The 23,250-nt window shown below is 40.7% G+C and overlaps 1 protein-coding gene across 2 annotated transcripts in view; it reads right to left on the bottom strand.

The window, feature by feature from the left end:
• Window positions 1-23,250, bottom strand: part of KDM3B (lysine demethylase 3B) — a 57,229-nt gene that overhangs the window by 2,093 nt on the left and 31,886 nt on the right. For both annotated transcript variants that reach the window (XM_055554872.1, XM_055554874.1), the window contains 14 exons: window positions 22,077-22,291; window positions 21,157-21,309; window positions 15,871-15,978; window positions 14,469-14,596; window positions 13,113-13,392; window positions 12,136-12,392; window positions 9,268-9,534; window positions 8,300-8,471; window positions 7,804-7,894; window positions 7,534-7,664; window positions 6,983-7,102; window positions 2,019-2,158; window positions 1,581-1,757; window positions 991-1,125 (listed from right to left, as the gene is read on the bottom strand). In XM_055554872.1, the coding sequence (XP_055410847.1) occupies window positions 991-1,125; window positions 1,581-1,757; window positions 2,019-2,158; window positions 6,983-7,102; window positions 7,534-7,664; window positions 7,804-7,894; window positions 8,300-8,471; window positions 9,268-9,534; window positions 12,136-12,392; window positions 13,113-13,392; window positions 14,469-14,596; window positions 15,871-15,978; window positions 21,157-21,309; window positions 22,077-22,291 (2,374 nt within the window). The remainder of the gene's footprint in view (window positions 1-990; window positions 1,126-1,580; window positions 1,758-2,018; window positions 2,159-6,982; window positions 7,103-7,533; window positions 7,665-7,803; window positions 7,895-8,299; window positions 8,472-9,267; window positions 9,535-12,135; window positions 12,393-13,112; window positions 13,393-14,468; window positions 14,597-15,870; window positions 15,979-21,156; window positions 21,310-22,076; window positions 22,292-23,250) is intronic.

Here is a 23,250-nt window from a genome sequence, read left to right as displayed (position 1 = left end):
ATGTGTCAGACATGTCCTAGGGAAAAGCAGTCAACTAAAACAGCAAAACCTCTGCCTTCATGGAGCTTAAACAGCTTATATTCTAGTAGGGATAGAAACAAACAAAAGATACATAGTATGTTAGATGGTGAAAACTACAGGAAAAAATAAAGCAGTAACAGAGGACTGGGAGGTGATATGTGACAAGTAGAGACCGAACAGAGGATGGTCTAAAATATATATGCCTGAACACTTGCATTCTATCTATAATAGAAATGTCATCTATCAATCTAGCAATAACCAAGAAAAATATCCAACCTCATGGGTCACTGACACACCTGAGTCACAGGCATGACGCAGGAAAATAGGCCTTAAGTGAGAGGCTGCAAGAATGCCTGTTTGGATGCTAAACCTCTGCCTGGGGAATCTTGCTTTCTTATTTTTTTTTTTTTTTTTTAATGTTACTAAGCATCCAGGTATATTAAAAATGAAATTCTGCCCTTAAAGTTCCAATCCATTTCAGAACAGAGGAAAACCTAATCTGATTCTCCAGTTTAGATCTATGAGGGGGAAACAACTCTGAGGGACATGGATTACAGTCCCCAGCAGGGCTCTAAGGAATTGAGTTTGCACAGAAATTTGCTGGGAGAAGGCAGTTTTGTGGAAACAGGTTTAGAATACATTGCCACAGTGCTTTTCTCACCTGACTGGGGAGGTCAGTCTAGTGCAGTTACTAACACTGAAACACTGTATCTTCCAGGGGCAGAGAAAGAAAAGACTGCCACATTGGAAGTGATGAGGTGAAAAGACGAATATTCTCTAAAAGCAAACCTGAAGAGGACTGATTAAACACTTCCTGAAGGAGGACTCGTCACACCCCAGACATGGGCCTGAGTCAGCTCTCTGCAGTTATCTTGCCCAGATAATAGCCTCAGAAAGCAGTGTGCGCCTCCTACGTATGTGGCCTACAAGGAGATAAGACAGGGCTGGAGCGGAGGAGGAGCTCTTTACCTGCAGTTTATCCTCATGGTTTGTGTGAGTGTTAGAGAGATGCCTGAATTCCTGCGTCAGGCGAAAACAGTGCTTTACGTGTTCTGGAGACACGAAGTCTTCTGCAACTTTGATGCAACTGTATAGATTGTGCACCTGCGAGAGGAAAGGCAGAGGCAGACAGCAGGCGCCAGTCAGTAACCTGAGGAAACCGCTCATGTAGTGCACAAGGACACTGGAGAAACACTTCTGATATCCCACGTTTATAACGACAACAAATGCAGAAAGACTGTAAGTATAAATTTATAAATGAAAATGGTACTAGTGCAAAAATAAGATCTGGAAAAATATATACCATATTCTTAACAGTAGGCTACTTTCTGGGGAAGGCAGAATGAAGGGATTGAAAACAGGATTGAACTGAGACTCACTTTCTTCTTTAAATGAGCATTTAAAATTACATAGAAGAAAATGAAAACGCAAAAAATAAGTTGCAGTTTAAGAGCAATTGGTCTAACCCACACTTTTATATCTACTGCCAGATTAGCAACAAACTCAGAAATAAGCAAACTATGGGAACTGCGGAGCCCCACCCACAAGTTGGGACATACCTGGTGTGGGGCTCCAGCAGGTATGAAGACAGCATCTCCCAGGAACTGAACAATGGCCCAGCCTTGCACACCATATTCCTCATAGAGCCGCTTACGTAGGGTCTGGTCCAAGTACCAACTTTGGTCATGAATTGGATCATGATCAGGGGGATTCTCTTGGCCTTGCTCTTCTCCAACCTGATCATGAAACCACGATCAAAACCCAAAGATGGAAAAATCAATAAACACATAAAGATTATTAACAGGATAAATCCAGCTTGCTGCAGTAATACCTACTTTATTTGATATCCTCTAAGTGAGGATTCAGCCCTATGGGGCCTTGTAACAAAGGACACAAGTCTTTAATGCCAAGGGACTCTACATGAGAAACCCTAGTTAGACTGTCTTAGCATCCCCAGACCTTTAATCTGTGAGCTGGGAGCCCACTCAGGGACATACCTTTCGGAGCAGCTCCCGGATCTTCTCTGCATCCTTGGCTGCATAGATATGCCACAAAGCACCGGGTTTCTCCTTTCCATCATGAATCCTTTGCTTTGTCACCTCATCAGCATCTCCCTCGTCAATTGTTTTGAGAACCTCTGAAAAAAGCAAAATGATATTTCAATGTAAGCAGCCACTTCAGTACCTCTGAGTGAAGCAAAATGTCCAATTCAAACAAGTTTACTCTCTACTATTCTTTATCTGCAATAACGGACTGGTTTAAAATTGAGAAAGGAGTATGTCAAGGCTATATGTTGTCACCCTGTTTATTTAACTTATATGCAGAGTATATCACGTGAAATGCTGGGCTGGATTAATCACAAGCTAGAATCAAGATTGCCAGGAGAAATATAAACAACCTCAGATATATGCAGATGATACCACTCTAAGGGCAGAAAGTAAAGAGGAACTGAAGAGCCTCTTGATTATGGTGAAAGAGGAGAAAGAGCTGGCTTGAAACTTAACATTCAAAAAACTAAGATAATGGCATCTGATCCCTCACTTCACTTCAGTTCAGTCGCTCAGTTGTGTTCAACTCTTTGTGACCCCATGGACTGCATCATGCCAGGCTTCCCTGTCCATCACCAACTCCCGAAGTTTACTCATTGAGTCAGTGACGCCATCCAACCATCTCATCTGCTGTCGTCCCCTTCTCCCGCCCTCAATCTTTCCCAGAATCAGGGTCTTTTCAAATGAATCAGTTCTCTGCATCAGGTGGCCAAAGTATTGGAGTTTCAGCTTTAGCATCAGTCCCTCCAATGAATATTCAGGACTGATTTCCTTTAGGAAGGACTGGTTGGATCTCCTTGCAGTCCAAGGGACTCTCAAGAGTCTTCTCCAACACCACAGTTCAAAAGCATCAATTCTTCGGCACTCAGCTTTCTTTATAGTCTGACTCTCACATCCATACATGACTGCTGGAAAAACCATAGCTTCAACTAGACGGACCTTTGTTGGCAAAGTAATCTCTAGGCTTTTTAATATACTGCTTAGGTTGGTCATAGCTTTTCTTCCAAGGAGCAAGCATCTTTTAATTTCATGGCTGCAGTCACCAACTGCAGTGATTCTGAAGCCCCCAAAAATAAAGTCTCTCTTTCCACTGTTTCCCCATGAAGTGATAGGACCGGATGCCATGATCTTAGTTTTCTGAATGTTGAGTTTTAAGCTAACTTTTTCACTCTTTCACTTTCATCAAGAGGCTCTTTAGTTCTTCTTCACTTTCTGCCATAAGAGTGGTGTCACCTGCATATCTGAGGTTATTGTTATTTCTCCCGGCAACCTTGATTCCAGCTTGTGCTTCGTCCAGTCCAGCATTTCTCATGATGTACTCTGTATATAAGTTAAATAAGTAGGGTGATAATATACAGCCTTGACGTACTCCTTTCCCAATTTGGAACCAGTCTGTTGTTCCATGTCCAGTTCTAACTGTTGCTTCTTGACCTGCATATAGATTTCTCAAGAGGCAGGTAAGATGGTCTAGTATTCCCATCTCTTGAAGAATTTCCCACAGTTTGTTGTGATCCACACAGTCAAAGGCTTTATCATAGTCAATAAAGCAGAAGTAGATGTTTTTCTGGAACTCTCTTGCTTTTTCAGTGATCCTACGGATGTTGGCAATTTGATCTCTGATTCCTCTGCCTTTTCTAAATCCAGCTCTGACATTTGGAAGTTCACGGTTCACATGCTGTTGAAGGCTGGGTTGGAGAATTTTGAGCATTACTTTACTAGCATGTGAGATGAGTGCAATTGTGCAGTAGCTTGAGCATTCTTTGGCATTGCCTTTCTTTGAGAGTGGACTGAAAACTGACCTTTTCCAGTCCTGTGGCCACTGTTGAGTTTTCCAATTTTGCTTGCATATTGAGTGCAGCACTTTCACATCAACTTTTAGGATCTGAAATAGCTCAACTGGAATTCCATCACCTCCACTAGCTTTGTTCGTAGTGATGCTTCCTAAAGCTCACTTGACTTCACATTCTAGGATGTCTGGCTCTAGGTGAGTGATCACACAATCGTGAATATCTGGACCATGAAATCTTTTTTGTATAGTTCTTCTGTGTATTCTTGCCACCTCTTCTTAATATCTTCTGCTTCTGTTAGGTCCATACCATTTCTGTCTTTATTGTGCCCATCTTTGCATGAAATGTTCCCTTGGTATCTCTAATTTTCTTGAAGAGATCTCTAGTCTTTCCCATTCTTTTGTTTTCCTCTATTTCTTTGCATTGATCACTGAAGAAGGCTTTATCTCTCCTTGCTGTTCTTTGGAACTCTTCATTCAAATGGGTATATCTTTCCTTTTCTCCTTTCCCTTTTGCTTCTCTTGTTTTCTCAGGTATTTGTAAGACCTCCTCAGACAACCATTTTGCCTTTTTTAATTTCTTTTTCTTGGGGATGGTCTTGATCACCACCTTCTGTACAATGTCACGAACCTCTGTCTATCAGATATAATCCCTTGAATCTATTCAGTATCACAGTAATCCAAGTGTATGTCCTGACCAGTAATGCTGAAGAATCAGAAGTTGAACGGTTCTGGTCCCTCACTTCACGGCAAATAGATGGGGTTTTGAAAAAGTGGAAACAGTGACAGATTTTATTTTCTTGGGCTCCAAAATCACTGCAGATGGTGATTGCTGCCGTGAAATTAAAAGATGCTTGCTCCTTGAAAGAAAAGCTATTGACAAACCTAGACAGAGTATTAAAAAGAAGAGACATCACTTTGCTGACAAAGGTCCATATAGTCAAAGCTATAGCTTTTTTCAGTCGGCATGTATGGATGTGAGAGTTAGACCATAAAGAAGGCTGAGCACCGAACTGATGCTTTCAAATTGTGCTGGTAGAGAAGATTCCTGAAAGTCTCTTGGACAGCACAGAGATCAAACCAGTCAGTCCTAAAGGAAATCAACCCTGAATACTCAATGGAAGGACTGATGCTGAAGCTGAAGCTTCAATACTTTGGCCACCTGATGGCAAGAGCTGACTCATTGGAAAAGACCCTGATGCTGGGAAAGACTGAAGGCAAAAGGAGAATGGGGCAGCAGAGGATGAGACAGTTAAGATAGTATCACCAACTCAATAGACATGAGTTTGAGCAAATTCCAGGAGATGGTGATGGACAGGAAAGCCTGATGTGCTGTAGTCTAGGGGATTGCAAAGAGTTAAACATGACTTAGAGACTGAACAACAACATTCTCTATCTCTCAGGAGTGATAAAAAGTAGACTCAGAGTCAACAGTCACAGTGAAGTCTAAGCTTCCTACACGTGGGAAGTGACCCTAATCTTCCATACTTTTGATAGAGACTCAGCATTTTTTGGAAGTACAGTTTTTTAAAAAAACATATTTCCTGTTCAAACTGTGTAGCCATATCTTATGTTCAAATTGCACGTTATTTCCTACTGTTGTGTTCAAGGGCGATGATGATGTTTTTGTGAACACCCATCATCTCCTGAATTACTTGAATAGCTTATCTGGGAACAAAGCCAAAGATTTGTTTATTGGTGACGTGATTCATAATGCTGGACCTCATCGGGATAAGAAACTCAAGTACTACATCCCGGAAGTTGTTTACACTGGCGTCTACCGCCTTATGCAGGAGGAGGCGGATTCCTCTACTCCGGCCACCTGGCCCTGAGACTGTACAATGTGACTGACCAGGTCCTTCTCTACCCCACCGATGATGTTTATACTGGAATGTGCCTTCAGAAACTCGGTCTTGCTTCAGAGAGACACAAAGTCTTCAGGACATTTGATATAGAAGAGAAAAGCAGGAGTAACATTTGTTCCTATGTAGATTTGATGTTGGTACATAGTAGAAAACCTCAAGAGATGATTGATATTTGGTCTCGGTTGCAGAGTGCTCATTTAAAATGCTGAATTATGTGCAAACTATATTTTACATAGAAATGTATCTCAAATAGTTCCCATTTGTGTTCTCTTCCATTAGAGGTCATTTCTATGTAAAACCATCAAAATTGCCTTTATAGGTCATGTCCATTTGACGGCCTCTAAACCCTTCAGTTCAGACGGTAAAGTGTCTGCCTATAATGCGGGAGACCTGGGTTCGATCCCTGGGTCGGGAAGATCCCCTGGAGAAGGAAATGACAACCCACTCCAGTATTCTTGCCTGGAGAATCCCATGGACGGAGGAGCCTGGGGGGCTACAATCCACGGGGTTGCAAAGAGTCGGACACGACTGAGCAACTTCACTCACTCACTCACTCACTCACTCCTACTGTATGTAGATGGACTGTATACTTTCTCAAGACCTCTTCAAACTCTAGGATTCTATGGATTTAAGGCCATGAAGGGTAAAGCTTCTCTGCCAAGGTAAGAGGCTTGGCTTCTAATCCTTATCTATTATAACCCTTTAAAAGACAACATATGAAAAGATCTACAGGTGTGTAGCATCTAAAGCAAACGTGTGGCAGAAAATATTACCAAAGTAATGACACTGATTATCTTTTAACTTTGAGATTTTGAGTTATTTTCTTCTTTAAAATTTTGTTTTCTGAAACCTCCATAATTAACACATATTAATTTTACATCAAAATAGTGGTGAGTGCAAAGCAGCAAAGTATCACTTTAATGCTTCATTTCTGTGCAAATGACCTGGCTTTATCATCCATTACCCCACAGCTGAACTGGCTACTGGATGAGGTAGGCCAGTTTGCCCTTTCTTCTTTTTCCTCTTTGTGATGCTATACACTCAGTGTTAAGGGGCAGCATTCGCAAAGAGAGAATAACTGGTTGATGACACACAAGTACCACTCTTCTCTGCTACAATCACCCCTTTGTGCGCCTATGACGCATCACGTCTGGTGGAGACTTAAGAAAAAGCAACTGGCCCTGACTGAGGAGAAAGACATCCCATTTTACTTCTGGGGCTAAACCTCACCCTCCTGAAGCACTGAGTTCTAGAAATCTTACCTTCATCATGAGCACCCTCCCCGATGGGGATCCCAACATACACCATCACATTAACTGCATCAGACACATCTAAGTGAAGATTTGTTGTGCCAACTCTTCTGTCTTCTGCTGTTATCAAGCCTGAAGATAAAAGGAAGATATACAAGGTGAAATGGCAATATTCTGTATTATTATAATTATTTTTTTCACTTTTGGCTGAGTGGTGTGGCATGCCGGGTCTTTCCCTGACTAGAGATTGAACCCATGCCCTATGTAGTAGAAGCATGGAATCTAAACCACTGGATTGTCATGGAAATTCCTTGGATGGAGTCTTTGAGAGGAAACTTTCTAATGCTGTAATGTATGTTTTATGGACTGGGCTCATAGGGCTGTTATGTAAATCAATGATAAAAGCAAACATTCAAAACTATCCTGGATTCTGTCAACTTCTTCAGCACCTATCACTCTGCCCTCTATCATCTCTACACATGACACTGATTACAGATCTCCCTCTTCAGGTAAAATGGAAACAAGAATATTCAAAAAGATCAGTTATGGCCTCTCCCTCATACCGTAGGCATTGTACATCTTGGGGCCCAGATCAGGCCTAACAAAATAGCTGGGTAGCCTGGAGGCCAGATTGAGCCTGCCATCTCGCTTAGTATATTCTGGCAGAGGAAGGTTCTCCATCAGATCTTCAAACCTACAAAAGAGCATGAGAAATGACTTAGGTTGTTACAGGGGAAAAAGGCAAAGAGGTGGAGCTCACTTTTCTGTGATTACTTTGTGATGGCTTCAGCAAAGCACAAGTCTCTCAAGATGACTTACTGTAGTTCACTAACCTTGTTGGCATCATGTCCCGAAAATCTTCCCCAGGAGGCCAGTCCTTGAGTTTGAGCACCATTGGCTGCCCATCTTCTGACCTTAATCGTTCTGGAAGACAGAAAGCACTCCTACAAACATCTGCTGTGTTGGCTATTTCCTGATTCTCCAGTGACTAAAAGGTTTAGAAGACTAAACTCTCTTTTTTTTTTTTAGTTTGCAAACCTCTATAATGGATTACGTGGGCTTTGTTTTCCTCACCCACAGAAAAACCATGGTGAGTTTTTCCATCTCAAAGTGAAAGTGCCCCACACAGCCCATGTGACATGTGCTTAAGTCCAGGTAAGGTCCGGGAGCCATGTGACTGCCATGAGAGCTACCTGGTTGCCACCATGATAGACTATTTCTCCCACTAAGAGGATGTATCAATAATTTGCTATTTTAGGGGTAGGGCTGGGCATATAGATGCTTACTTTCTGGTCTGCTTTTATAGAACCAGATAGCAAAGCTACTTACTGCATATGATCTCGAAGCCATCCCAGAAATCCCGAACTTTCACATCGGAAATTATAGCACAGTTCCTGCAGTTCACCAAGTCCACATCCTGGTCTCCAAATTCCTGGCTAAAGGCTTCTGGCTTCCAGAGTTCAGACTTGAGCTTTTTATGTACCCCTGAAACCAGCACTGGCTGTGGAAACCAAAGTATCTTAATCAGAGCCATGTAGGAAACACTTAACTCAAGGCTAAGGATAGAATAGGAGGGTTTCCTGAGGACAACCTCTTCTCCATGATGACTTCTTGATCCCTCCCAGTTTCAGAATCCATGGATTCAACATGTCAGCTACAGAAAATGAAAACACTTCTATTCTGTTACTATATTTGATTCTCACAGGGTGGGGGTGGGGGTGCATTCCAGAGAAATCACTTCTATTGCCCTGGTATATACCACTAATTTGAGGTGAGAGGATGAAAAGCTAAATGCAACTCAGAATACTTCCTCACATCTCAAATGAAAAACTATCTAGACAATTCCATAAACTCCTCCTTCCTCATACCTGGCTAATGTATAAAATTCAGGAAGTGTTATTACACTATCACACAGACTTGTATGGTCTTGAAACATTTACCTAGAAAAGTACCACCCACTTCCACCAACTCTCGCCTCACACCATATCTCACTTAGGGATTTTCCTCTAAAGATGTTATTAATGCCAGATCACAACTTCACAGGAATTTCAACTGCTCTTTTAAGAACACAGAGCTACACAGCTGAGAAAGAAAAAAGATCCATAGTGTATTTTACAAATCTTCCAATTTTTAAAAATCAAAGAAAACTCAAAGTAGCACGGCTGTCTACAACAAACTTACTGTATATCTAAATCTCCTTGGCAGAGTATCTCCCAGAGAGAACCGAAACCATCCTGCTAGCTTTGGCGGGTGGACAGGTAGACAGCCGACCCTGGGATCTGCTTATTCTTGCTTACCTGGCCTTGCTTCCAACACTCCCGGAAGATCTTCCAATTGTTTTTGTTGCTGGGGTCATGAAGACACAAAAGTCTTCCATCACAGAGCCAGGAATGAGAGGTATGGGGGTCCAGCACATTTAACCCCATCACCATCTCCTTCACTTCCTTTTGGGTATCAGTCAAGTTACAGGCCCGCTTTGCAGCATCTGAGGTTTTCTTATTTTCCACCACTGAGGCAATGATGTGGTCAAGGAAGTTGGGTAGGCTGGCCTTGTTCTTCACTCCCTGCCAGACACAAATCCATCAGGTTAGTATGACTGAGGCACCATCAGTAGACTATTAAAAAACAGTCTCACAGTTTTATTCACATGGAGTTCTGATCTACCTGATTCAATTTCATAAAAGTTATTATGAAGTCTTTTGTGGTTGGAAGGGGAATCTATTAAGTCAATATCTTACATTTTCTTAGCCTTCATATTCTGCTTTTTATTTGTGAAAGAAAAGTACAGAAAGATCCCTCTATTGCAAGAGATTTGAGACCTAAGAAATATCTCTGGGGACTTCCCTGATGGTCCAGTGGTTAAGATTCTGTGCTCCCAATGAGGGGGCGTAAGTTCAATCCCTGGTCAGGGAAGATTCCACATGCTGCATGGTACAGCCAAAAAAAAAAAAGAAAAAAGAAATAAATATCTTTGGCATTGAGGCCCATTTTAAGTATATGCACGTAGACTTCAGGGATCACAAAATGCTATAGCTGAGTGAAAAAGATCATTTACTTTAAGGGTTATACATTTTTTTCTGGCCAGCATGTTCAAGGGATATAATACTTCAATTAAGTAACTGAGGTGACTTACCAAGGCAGTGACTTTTTACTAGGGAGTGTACCCAATAAACATTTGTATCCAAGAGAACTGAATATTCTGAAAGTAGTCTCCCACTCCTCAGTTTGCCCCCTACCAAGAATCTCTCATTTATTTTGGCTGGTGGGGAAGCTCAGGCCCAGAGATGAAAGTGACAAACCTAAGACCACAGATGTGAAGGAAGGGGAGGGCTTCTGTAGACTTGATAGCCCAATGACTTAAGTATCACTAGTCATTATCTCTATGAAGTATATGCAACCATATAACATCTTTGGAAAATTTAAAAAGAAAAAGGAGAACTGGGAGTCCAAGCCAAGTACAGATAAAACAGAGCTCAACGTAATTTCAGAGGTCATTTATCCAAAAGAGAAACAAATAACCCACACTGTACAGGGCTCAACCATCATCAAATTTCAGCCAGTCATAAAATAGAATGAGAAATATGTTTATGTACTTGTTTGAAATGATCTCTGAAATACATAAACTGAAAATAAAGAACCAATGTATAAAATATCTGTGTAAAAAGAGGAGGAAAAAACTATATACTGAATGTATTTTAATATCACAGAAAGGACACTCATGAAAGGACACTCAGTGGTCACCTACAGAAAGGGAGGCAACAGCAAGAAGAAGCCTTTTCACTGTATCTTTTAAATTTAAAATCTTTTGAATTTATTTGTTCAGTAAATGCTTACTAAATACCTATGTATCAAACATTGTGGCACTATGACTATTGGGTGAATAAAACAGACAAAAATGGGGAATTTCTAGCAGTTTAGTGATTAGAACTTTGTGCTTCCACTGCTAGGGACCCAGTTCGATCCCTGGTTGGAGAACTAAGATCCCAAAAGCTGCACAGCATGGGGAAAAAAAAAAAGACAAAAATGCCTTTAAGGGATGAGACAGAAAATAAATAAAACACAGTAAGTCAGATGATAATAGGTGCAGAGGAAACAGATATGAGTGGAAGATGGGAGTGGAATGGACTTTTAAAAAAGGGTGATCTAAAAAGAAGGCTTACTAAAGAGGTAAAATTTCAGAAAGGAGAGGATGCTGATGATGAAGCAGGCCATGTGGTGACATGGAAAAGACAGCTCTCGGTGGAGAAAAGGACACATGTAAAGGCTCTGAAGAGAGCATGCCTAGCCATGTCCAAGGAAAAGCAAGAAGGTGGGTGTGGCCAGAGCAGAATGGAAAATGACAGTGGTAGTTGAGGTCAGGGAAGTGAGGAGAAGCTAGGGCTGGAACAGTATAGTCCACTGAAAGGACTCTGTTTTTATTATGAAATTGGAAGCCCTTGAAAGATTTTAGGCAGCAGTGATATGATTTGATTTATATCTTAAAAGGATCATACTAACTGCTCTGTTGAAACTGACTGTAGAGTAGAAAGGGAAGAAATGGAGATTGCTCCAAGAATTCAGGCAACAGAGGATGTTGTCTCAGACTAGAATGGGGAAGCAGGGGAGCTGATGAGAAATGGGTGTGCTACGAATACATTTTAGCAATCAAACTGAAAAGATATGCTAACAGATTAGACACAAAGTGTGAGAGGGGAGTCCCAAATGACTCAAGATTTTTGGCCAAGCAATTGGAAACCAGTGATCAAGAGAGGCAAAAAATAAAGGAAATGCAAGTTTATAGGCAAAAGATTAGGAGTGTGGTCTTAGACGTGTTATGTTTGAGGTATCTATTAGATATCCAAGAGGATGCCACATAAATGTATTACCTATGTTAAAAAAAATTAGCTATCTGTTATCATCAAGAAAATAAAGTGATTCCTGCTGATGACTGAAAAATTCCAATGTCTCAGTTTCTACTGATTTCCTAACATGGCACAAAAGCTTTACTACTTAAAAGGATCTCAAACATTCCCCAAACTTGATATAAAGAAAGATCTTATCAATTGGGACTGATAATGTAGAGACTACAAGTCACTCTATACCCTCCAACCTAGTTATCAGATCTCTTTCTGATGGTTCTTCCATGGAAAAGCAGCAAAGGCTAGAGTTTTAGGGAGGACACTTACTGCTGAGGATGTAGAGAAGACCGGGGGAAAGGGTATGCCTGTGTCCAAGGGGGTTTGAGGAAGCTTTCCTGGCCCGGAGTGGAGGAGGTCTCGAAGGCTAGAGCCTTCAGTTTTGTTGTTGGAGGCAGTGGGACCCAGTAACAGACTGTTAAAAAGCTTTGGAGTCAACGGAGAGACCTTTGCAGTGGAGTTGAACGAGTCCAGCCCAAAGGGTGAATGAGACTCTTTATTGAGCACCGACCTCAGGGACCCTGCTTCTGTAAGAACATAACCGGGAATAGCATTAGGCACAAGGAATACCCAGCAGGCAACTGCCTCCTAAAATTCAGCCAAGTAGGAAAGAAGAAAGACTCTCCCCTCCCCTGCCCCCCAAACTACATACAGCCTGTCTGGACCAAGCCTGAGGAGCTGTGACTATGGCAGGTCTCATGGCCAAGTAGAAGCTCTCCTACTTCTTCCTTTCTTTTCCAGATCTGGATTTCAAACTTCCTTTTGTTCCCATTCATCTTTCGTCTCCCTCACTTTCTAAGTCAGTGTTTCTTCAAGTAAGTCTCCAGAATACCTGTATTGTAATCTCCTGGAGTGCTTGTTAAAAATGGAGATTCTCATTTAATAGTTCTGGTGGGGCACAGGAATCTTCATTTTTAACGATTCCCCAGGTGATTCTTGTGCCCATCAAAAGGCAAGTCTGGCCCTCCTGGCTAGCAATACTGGCTTAATAATAGGGCAATCTGGGAAGATTGTTAAAAACTAAATTCTGGCTAAAGAGGTTTGGGGTAGAGCCCAGGCATGTGCCTTTTTAAAAAAGCTCCACTTCTAGAAAGAAGTTGAAAGAGATTCCCTCATTTTATGTGATCGGCCAGAGAAAGCAAGCAGCATGTTTCAAAAATGTGGATTGTAATGTGTGAGTTTGAAGAATTCCAGAATAACTCAAGTGTTCCACCCACAGACAGGGCAGGGACTTGTGTTAATCTCACCTTTTGTTTCTTCTTTAGCCTTCTGAGTTGCTAAATCCGCCAACCAGTGCAGGGCAGAGGAGGGTGGGGCTGTGTCAGGGCAAGGGGGTCTGATGGCTTTTAGCTCACTATTGCTATTTGATGTCGAACTGTCTGCTTTCAGAGGCTCATCTGATCTGCTGTCAGTACTGTCGGCTTTGGGAACATGGTCTGTCTCTGGTTGTGTTCCGGGTGCAGTTCCTCCTCCGCTTGAGAAGGTGGTTTCATTTCCAGAAGAGGCACTAGGGTTTATGCTAGGAAGCTATAGCACAGAACGCCAAAATTATTAAAGTGCTGTCCTTGTGTAGAAAAAATACATTGCAAATAGTAAGGACTACTGACACTAAATAAGTCTGGGAAAGCAATTTGGAATTGTCCCATAAACTGCTATTTCACTCACTCATTAATTTAACATATATTTATTGAGTCCTACAGGTGATAGAATCTATGCTAGGTTCCGTGGAAAGAGCAATGAACAAGACAGGGTTTTTGTTTGGCATGCCTGAGGCTCAATTTCTACAATGACAAATCAGTGATCAGAACCTGACTGCACAAAGCTGCTCTGAGGATCAAATGAGATAGTATATGCAAAGAGCTCAGCACAGTGTCTGACATACATAAATGCTCAATAAAAAGGTCATTATTCTATTGTTAAGTTTTCCAGATGATGTGCTCTAATATATCAATTCTACTGAAAATATATCTTGAGATTTCTCAGGGTTAATCCTTGTACCTCTTATTGATCACATGTAGTATTCCTGGAAAGTCCTCTGAAGGTAAACAGTGTGTTTTTTGTTTTTAAATAATGTCTTATTCTTAGTGGTCACCATCAAACTAGCATGACCTCCACCTCTGACAGAAAATGGGAAAATCACTGCCTCTCTATGAAGGCTTAGGATGGTTTCAGGTGGAATGATCCCAGATCAGTGGGCCAATATTCATGTTTCTTTCCTCAGTACCTAACATGACAAGGCAGGGTCCATGCACACAGATAAGACTGTATTCCTAGACCTTTTCTATACTCTTTATCTACATAAAGAGCCTGAGGTATAAATCCTGACAAGATGCAAAGAATCTATCTCTTTGTGCTACTTATCAACTAAGCCTGAATTGGTTTTAAAGACAAATGAAGAGAAACTCACACCAGTTAGGGGGAATTTAAATCCCTCCAGTAACTGTACAGGCTCTCTCTAGATAGGCTTCCCTATCCCCTAGTTGCCCAGGAATCCAAGAGTAGCCTGGGACAACAGAGGTGAAAATGGGACATTTCCTGGAACAAAGAACTTAAGTTTCTCTCAGTTTACCTGTGAGAAACACCACTTTTTCACACCATTTTACCTGTGACATCCCATTAGTGACAGCAGGTCTCAACACAGATTTGTTCTGCCGACTAATGCAAGGGCAGTTTGCTTTAATTCCCCACTTGCCCCGGGCAGCATGTACCATGTCTCCAATATTGTAAAGAGCTGGAAAAAAGATAATTATAATAATAATCAACCTTGGAATACTTTACATTATCTCTCTCAAGCCTTACATTTCAATGAGGTAGCAGTTTGTACCCTTGATTTCTGATGATGAAACCGAGACTCAGGGAAGTTAGGTTATTTGCTTAAGTACATAAAGTTGGTAAATGAAAGTACTAAGACTTTAACCCAGGTCTATCTAGCACTAATGTTCTGTACACATTTAACCACTAAGCTACACTCCCTCCCTCCTCTAGTAAACATTAACAAGGTGTCCTTCAGCAGAAACGCTAAGGGTAGATTCCTTAATATTCAAGCGTATATAAACGTTTTGAATGGTATACTTGAGATTTAGGTACTTTACTATAAGTTAAACCAATGTATACTTTACAGAAACATTTAACCAATGCTTAGATCAGCAGGGAGCAGGCATCTGACCACTGCACTCAGAGAGCTCTTCTGCTTGCATACACTGGGGTATAAAGACACAGGGGCTGGCTCTCCAAAGTGAAGGAGACTATAGGCAGGGGATTCACCAGCTTTAGTGTGTGTGTTAGTGAAAGTATGGAAGCTGGAAATAGACTTTTTGGAGGAATCTCTAAAGTAAGTTGCCATATGACCATTGATTCCTACTGGTAAGCTGCCTTCTTCATGGTTTCAAGAGAAACCATGATTAGCTTCAGCTGGATTATTTTTTTTTTTGGCTGCACCATGGGGTATGTGGGATCTTAGTTTCCTGACCATGGATTGAACCCAGGACCCCTGCATTAGAAGCATGGAGTCTTAACCACTGGACCATCAGGGAAGTCCCTCAGCTGGATTTTTATAAGTCTAAAAACAAAGGTCTTTCTGGAAGCCAGGGGACTAGCTTTTTCTTTCCTTTTTTTCTTTTTGCCATGTTACACAGTTTGGAGGATCTTAGTTCCCCAACCAGGCTTAAACCCGGGCTCTCAGCAGTGAGAGCACAGAGTCTTAATCACTGGACCACCACAGAATTCCAAGACAGGCTTTTTCTATTCTGGCCCTGCTGACCATAAGAATGTAAAATGTCATCTGAAAAGCAATCAACCCCTACACCCAGCAAAGTGAGGCAAAGTATGTGCCCTGGTTGCATACAATCAATCTAACATTTCTGAAGATTCAAAGCCTCAGAGAAATCTTGTGAAGCTTAAAAACAGTCACGCTGACATAAACCATTTTACCAAATTTTATAGTGTATAAATTATAACTTAAAAATATTTTTCTCCCACCAAATCTAAAAAAGGAATTCCTTTTACCTGTGCCAGGGATTATCTGTGTGGGCATGAGATTCTCTGGCTCATGGGACTGCCCCTTTGCACACTTCAACCAGGAGAAAACCTCTTCATCACCCATCTCTTCTGTCTCTGAAACGGAAATGAATGACTTTCCTATTTATGAGGGTCACAAGATGTATCTCTCTCAGTGAGTGAGAGTTTCAGACTCTAAAGGCCAACTTTCTCATGGGTCGAAGAAGATCACAGCTAATTTTATTTATTTTTGGTTATACAGTCTGTGGGACCTTAGTTCCCCAACCAGGGATCAAAGCCATGTCCCCTACCGTGAAAGCAGAGTCTTAACCACTGGACCACTAGGAAGTCCTTAACTTTAAAAATACTGCTTCACTGAGGTATAATTTACATAAAATTAGTTCAACAATTTAAAGTGTACACTTCAAATTCAAATATGTTTGAATTTCAACAAAGATATCTAGTTGTGGAAAACAGTGCAACATTCAGAATTTAGAACATTCCTATTCCTTCCCAAAGTTGCCTTTAGCCCTTTGCAGTCAATACCCTTTCCTCAACCCCTGGCCACTAATGATCAAATTTCTAACACTAAAGTTTTACTTCTAGAATTTCATATTATTGGAAACATATGGTATGTCATCTGTCATTTGTGTTGACATATTTTCATTTGGCATAATGATTTTGAGATTCATCCATATTGTTCCATGTATAAGTAATTCATTCCTTTCTATGTCTGAGTGCTGTTCCATGGTTTGGATGTACCACATTTTGTTTACCCACTCATGAATAGTTGGACTGCTTTCAATTATTGGTGAAGAGTTGGATTGTTTCCAATTACTGGCTATTATGAATAAAGTGCTACACACACTCAAGCACAAGCCTTTGTGTGGACATATTTTCATTTCCTTTATACATACTAGTAGAATACTAGTTGATGTTTAAATTTATAAAGAAATAGATAATACTGTTTTCCAAAGTGATGGTACCAAATTGCATCCCTACCAGCAATGTTTAATAAGTTTTAGTTGCTCCATATCCTTGACAGCACTTTGCACTCTCAGTTTTAAAAATGTTATCCATCCTAGTGGGGATAGTGGTTTCTCATTATGGTTTTAATTTGCATTTTCCTAGTAAGTAATGACAGTTTTTTCCATGTGTTTTTCATTGACCTATCTTCCTTGATGACGTATCTGTTCAAATATTTTTCCCATTTAAAAACTGGGTTGTGGGGACTTCCCTGGTGGCACACTTCCAGTGCAAGGAACTTGGGTTTGATCCCTGGTCCAGTAAGATTCCAGATGTTTTTCCTTGTCTTTTTAATGTTCTGGTTTTTTGGCTGTGCTGGGTCTTAGATGCTGCGTGGGCTTTTCCCTAGTCGCAGACAGTGGAGGCTACTCTCTAGTTGCAGTGTGCGGGCTTCTCATTGCATTGGTTTCTCTTGTTGCAGAGCATGGGCTTTAGGGCACTCGGGCTTCAGTAGCTGTGGCACACAGGCTCAGCAGCTGTGGCTCCCGGGCTCTAGAGCACAGGCTCAATAGCTGTGGCGCACGGGCTTAGTCGCTCCACAGTATGGGGGATTTTCCCTGACCAGAGATTGAACCCATGTCTCCTGCACTGGCTGGCAGATACTTTCTAATTGGGCCACCAGGAAAGCCCTTACCTGTCATTTTTTGAGATTATTTATCTATCGTCAGTTATTTTGGCTGTACCGGGTCTACTGTAGCAGGGGCTAGTCTTCCTTGTGGTATGTAGGCTTCTCACTGTAGTGGAGTTTGTAGTTGCAGAGCACAGGTTCTACACACATGGGCTTCAGCAGCTGTAGCACCTGGGCTCAGTAGTTGAGGCTCACAGGCTCTAGAGTGTGGGTTCAGTAGTTGTGGCATATGGGCTTAGCTGCTCCACAGCATGTAGAATCTTCCTGGACCAGGGATCGAACCCATGTCCCCTGTGTTGGTAGGTGGATTCCTATCTACTGTACCACCAAGGAAGTCCTATATTGTTATTACTTTTGCTTTAAACAATTGTTTTTTTAAAAGATTAAAAGTAAGAAAAAAGTCTTTTATGTGTACCCACATATTTACCATGTAGCACATTCTTCATTCCTTTGTATAAATCCAAATTTCCACATTGTATCATTTTCTTCTGCCTGAGTCACTACCTTTAACTTTGCAGAATGGGTCTGCTGGTGATAGAATGATGAATTCTATCACTTTTTCCATTCCTGGAAAACAATTTCACCCTAGAAAGATACTTCCACTAGGTATGAATTCTAGGCTAATAGGTTTATTTGTAGCACTTTAAAATGCTGTACCATTGTCTCTAGAGTACAGTTTTCTGACAAGTTAGCTATCATTCTTATCTTTGTTACATAATATGCATCTTTTTCCTCTTGTGCTTTTCAGCTTTTCTCCTTACACACTTTTTCAGTAAGTAATTAAGACATGCTTTGGTGTGTTTTTCTTAATGTCTTTTTTATTTGAGGATTATTGTTGGACTTGTAATGTTATAGCTTTTTCATCAAATTTGGAAAAATTTTGGCTTTATTTTTTTCAATATTTTTTCTATCTCTGTTCTCCTGCCCTTTCTCTTTCTGGAACTCCACTTACTTGTTTGGGAGACTCCCTAATGTATCTGGTAGTTCAACAGGGCACTCTTCAACTTATAAATTTAAGTCCTCTGTCTGTACTTAGTTTTTTATAGTTTTTATTCTATGTCTTCAAGTTCACTGTTTCTTCTGCAGTATCTAATATGCCATTAATCCTACCTGGTGTAATTTTTTTTGAAATAATTTTCAGCTCTAGAAGCTTCATCTGGGTCTTTTACATGTCTTCTATGTTACTCATTATGTTTTCCTTTATGTCCAAGCATATTAAAAGTATTTTAACAGCTGTTTTAAGGTCCTTTTACAATAACTCCATCATCACTGTCATTTCTGTACTTGTTCTATCGATTGTTTTCTTTCTCCCAGATTACTGGTTGTATTATACTGGTTGCATTATTCTTTTCTGTACACCAGATCTTTCTTCATCGAATGCAGAGCTTTGTGAGTTTTATGTTTCAGAGTATGGATTATGGATTTTGTGTAATCCTTTAAAGAATGTTTGGTTTTACTGTAGCGTATAACTAAGCAATTTGCAGCTGAATTTGATCCTTCCAATTCGTGCTCTATACTTCATTATGGCAACTCCAAAGCAACCTTATTCTGAGACTACGTTAGTCCTACTACAAAGGGTGTGACCCCTTTGGACTCTGTCCAATGTCTCTCCACTCTGGCTGGTGGGAATACAAATTGCGAGTTCTGTATACTATTCAGTTGATTGGCTTGAGAACAGTTTCCTTTGATGCATGTGCAGACCACTATACAATAAAAAAAATTGAGATGATTTCTCTAGATCTGGTGTTCTTTCCATAGCACTTCACTACACTGCCTCACTCTTCTAAGATTTTAATCTCGGTCTGAACTTGTGAGATTGCAAACTCTATGTTAATAGCCTTTCCCTGTGGTACAGGCTAGAAACTGCCTCCAGGCAGTAAACTGGGGCAATTGTAGGACTCACCTTGTTTCTTCATTTTTCTGAGGGAATACAGACTCAAGCTGCCTGTTGTCCAATATCTGAAACTGTGAAAGTGAAAGTTGCTCAGTTGTGTCTGACTCCACAGTCCATGGAATTCTCCAGGCCAGAATACTGGAGTAGGTAGCTTTTCCCTTCTCCAGGGGATCTTCCCAACCCAGGGATCGAACCCTGGTCTCCCACACTGCAGGCAGATTATTTACCAGCTGAGCCACAAGGGAAGCCCAAGAATACTGGAGTGCGGAGCCTATCCCTTCTCCAGTGGATCTTCCCGACCCAGGAATTGAACTGGGGTCTCCTGCATTGCATTGCAGGCAGATTCTTTACCAACTGAGCTATCAGGGAAGCCCTCTGAAACCGTGGTTTTGTATATTTTGTCTGATTTTCTTATTTTTTATGATAGGAGGGCAACTTCTGCAGAAGTTTATCTTTCATGGGCAAAAGTGGAAGATCTTAGCTATGTAACATGTAGTACCTAGTGAATGTGTTAACCACTGGACATACGTTATCTCATTTAATCCTCAAAACAGTGCGTGCGGGACATACTTCTATTATCTTTGTTTTATAGACAAGGAAGTGAGTCTGAGGGGTTAAGTAACTAGCTCAAGATTACCCTAGTTGGTATGATAAGATACAGAGGTAGGATTCAGATCCCAGTAGTCTAAGCTCTAAATCACTGTTACAGTGGTTACACTGTATCATAGAAGAGGGAAGGATGATGAAGTCAAGGGGCAAGGAAGATTCTTGGCAGCTAATAAGATAAAGCAAAAAGAAAGTGAAGCAAAGGGTTTGAATAGACATTTTCCCAGGGAACATAAACATAGGGCCAAAAAACACATGAAAAGATTCTCAACATTAGTAGTCATCTGGGAAATGCAAATTAAAATCACACTATATACTACTTCACAGTCACTATGATGGCTATAATCAGACAGATAATAACAAGCATTGACAAGGATGTGGAAAATTTGCAATCCTCATACATTGTGGGTGGAATTATAAAATGGTGCAGCTACTTTGGAATACAGTTTGGCAGTTTCTGAAAGGGTTAAACATAGAACTGCCATATGCCCCATCAATTCTACTACAAGGTATATATTCTCAAAAAAATGAAAACATACATCCACACAAAAACTTGTAACAAATGTTCTACTATTCATAACAGCCAAAAGTAGAAACAACCCAAATGTCCATCAACTAAAGACTGGATGAAGAAAATGTAGTATATCTATACAATGGAATATTACCTGGCAATACAAGGAATGAATTATGTGCTATAACATGGATGAAGCTTTGAAAGAGTATGCTAAGTTTAAGAGGCCAGTCACAGAAGGCCGTATATTGTATGATTCCATTTATATGACATGTACAGAATAGGCAAGTTGATAGAGACAGTAAGTAGACTCATGGTTACCAAGGTTTAAGGTGGGTAGGAATAGGGAGTGACTGCTACTGAATGCAAGATTCATTTTTGGAGCAATGAAAATGAAATTAGATAGTGGTGACAACTATATAAACGTGGGAATATACTAAAAACATTTGAAGTGTATACTTTAAAAGTTTTAACCTTGTCAGTTAGGCTGGAGTATTGGCAATTTTAAGACCTCACAATGTGACAAAACATAAGCTAAAGAAGGAGCCCAAAGCCATTTTTGCTTCAGTTTCCAAGTCCACACCTCCACTGACATTTTACCTTCAGCCATATAGGACAACATTTGCTCACCACTGCGTGGTCGGCTTTTCCTGAGCCTGTAACAGTCAAGGCAGACCCCAAATCCACATTTGCGACAAACCCAGTGGATGTTGAAGAGGGTTGTTTCACATACATCACACATCTCCCGTACACCTCGGACCGCTCGCTTCCATGCCACTTTCTCTGGTGGAAAAAGGAAGAGGAATACTGTTGGCACTGATCATCCTGAGCGAGAGCAAAAGATCCCAGATCCACTGATTCCCATTCAAGTGTTTTGTCTAGCAATTAAACTCAAAGATTCATGAAGTTCATATTTCTATAATTGTAAGAGAAACAAAATACATGGAATTTCTAATATTTCTGAACAAGTGTCAGTGAGAATGAATGCCATATGTTGTCACTTAAGATACTATAAAATTTTCAAATTGAGGAGGCTTGAAATAAGATTTTTCTCTTAAAGTATAGGGCATAATTTTATAGTACAATATTCCTTGGTCTAGAAATAGGGTATAGTATCTCATAGACATGGAAATACCATAAATGTATGAATAACATGGCTTTAAGGTATGAAACACAACAACCATAGCACTTAATCTATTCACAAACCATAAAGTACATACTGACACAAATTAGTTCAAAGCGAAGAAAATGTTCATAGTGAACCAAACCCAAATAGGGATCAAAATGCAAATTATGGCAACTGTGCTACAAAAATGAAAGACAAATAAGGAAGGAAATTTTAGTCTGTTAAATGCCAAAGACGGAAAGACTGAGGACTGCTAGACACAGGTACTGCTTTAGCTATTCAATTTACTTCATATAGAAGTTTTAGCAGGCTTAATTCATCCATAGAAAATGTTATCTGCCACTCATTCCACACTTCACTTTAAGCAAAAGAAAATGAGTTTCCAATTAGAACTGCCTAGAAGACAAGCAAGAGGGGGCCTTACGGTGTGGCTCCACCATCATCATGGCCTCCTTCTCAGACATCACAAGTTGGCAGAACTGGTCTCCAACATTGGCCAGAATGTATTTTGAGGTTTCTAGGTCTATTCCTTCTGCTAGGGAGGAAGAGGGAATCCACAGGTTCATGGCATCAGGGTCACTTTGCTGGGGACTCAGAAACCCTTCCACTCGGAGTACCCCTTTTCGAGTGAAGATCAACCTGAGATAGGAAGATACACAGTCAAATACACAGTACATAGCAGCAACCATGCAAACCAACACCCACTTAAAAATCCTACGACCTAAAAGAAATTGCGACTTAATAGGAATCAGGTGGAGTTAAGAACTTGTACCATATTCGACCAACACAGTATGCACTAATAGAAAGGCTTATTGTTAACACTTATTAGATCCAGATTCTTTAAAGAACTGAATACCACTCAGCAACCACACCAGTAAATGTGATCAGAGAAAAATACAGATCTGTGCTCACTGTCACACTTGAAATGCCTGTCGACTTACATCAGGTGAGCCTTTAATGCTTGTTTAATATCTTCTTTCTTTTCAAAACTCCAGTATTATTTTCCCCACGAGGACCTTGCTAATTATTTCACTCAAAATTCCTGCAAGGAGCCAGAAGACAGAATTCCCACACGCTCCCACCATACTATCACACATTGCTATACCTGCCCCCAAGTACTCCATCTCGTCTTCTGCTACTATGGATGAACTAGCTCCCAGTGAATACCACTCTCTCCACCTTTGCTCTACACCTTATCCTCTTGCATAGGCATCCCTTCACTAATTCTCTGTTCTACATCTATTTTCCTCTCTTTTTGTCATTGTTCAGTTGCTCAGGCGTGTCCCACTCTTTGTGACCTAATGGACTGCAGCATGCCAGGCTTCCCTGTCCTTCACTGTCTTCCTGGAGTTTGCTCAAAGTTATGTGCATTGAATCGGGGATTTTCCTCTCTACTGAATCACTCTTGTCAGTATTTGAATATGCTATCTCAGTCCCCTTGATCCCACATCCTCCTTCATTTATCTGTTCGTAAGAGCAAAGTTTCTTAAGAGATTTGTCTATACTGATAGTTACCAGTTTCTTTCTCTTTTATCTTCTCTTAAACCACAACATTCAGAAGTTCTCTTATCAATCTACCAAAACTTTATTTTGGCTGT

This window comes from Bubalus kerabau, chromosome 1 (genome assembly GCF_029407905.1).
Source record: "Bubalus kerabau isolate K-KA32 ecotype Philippines breed swamp buffalo chromosome 1, PCC_UOA_SB_1v2, whole genome shotgun sequence".
NCBI classification, from domain to species: Eukaryota; Metazoa; Chordata; class Mammalia; order Artiodactyla; family Bovidae; genus Bubalus; species Bubalus kerabau.
The sequence above is the reverse complement of the archived record's forward strand: the minus strand, read 5'-3'. Positions and strand labels throughout refer to the sequence as shown.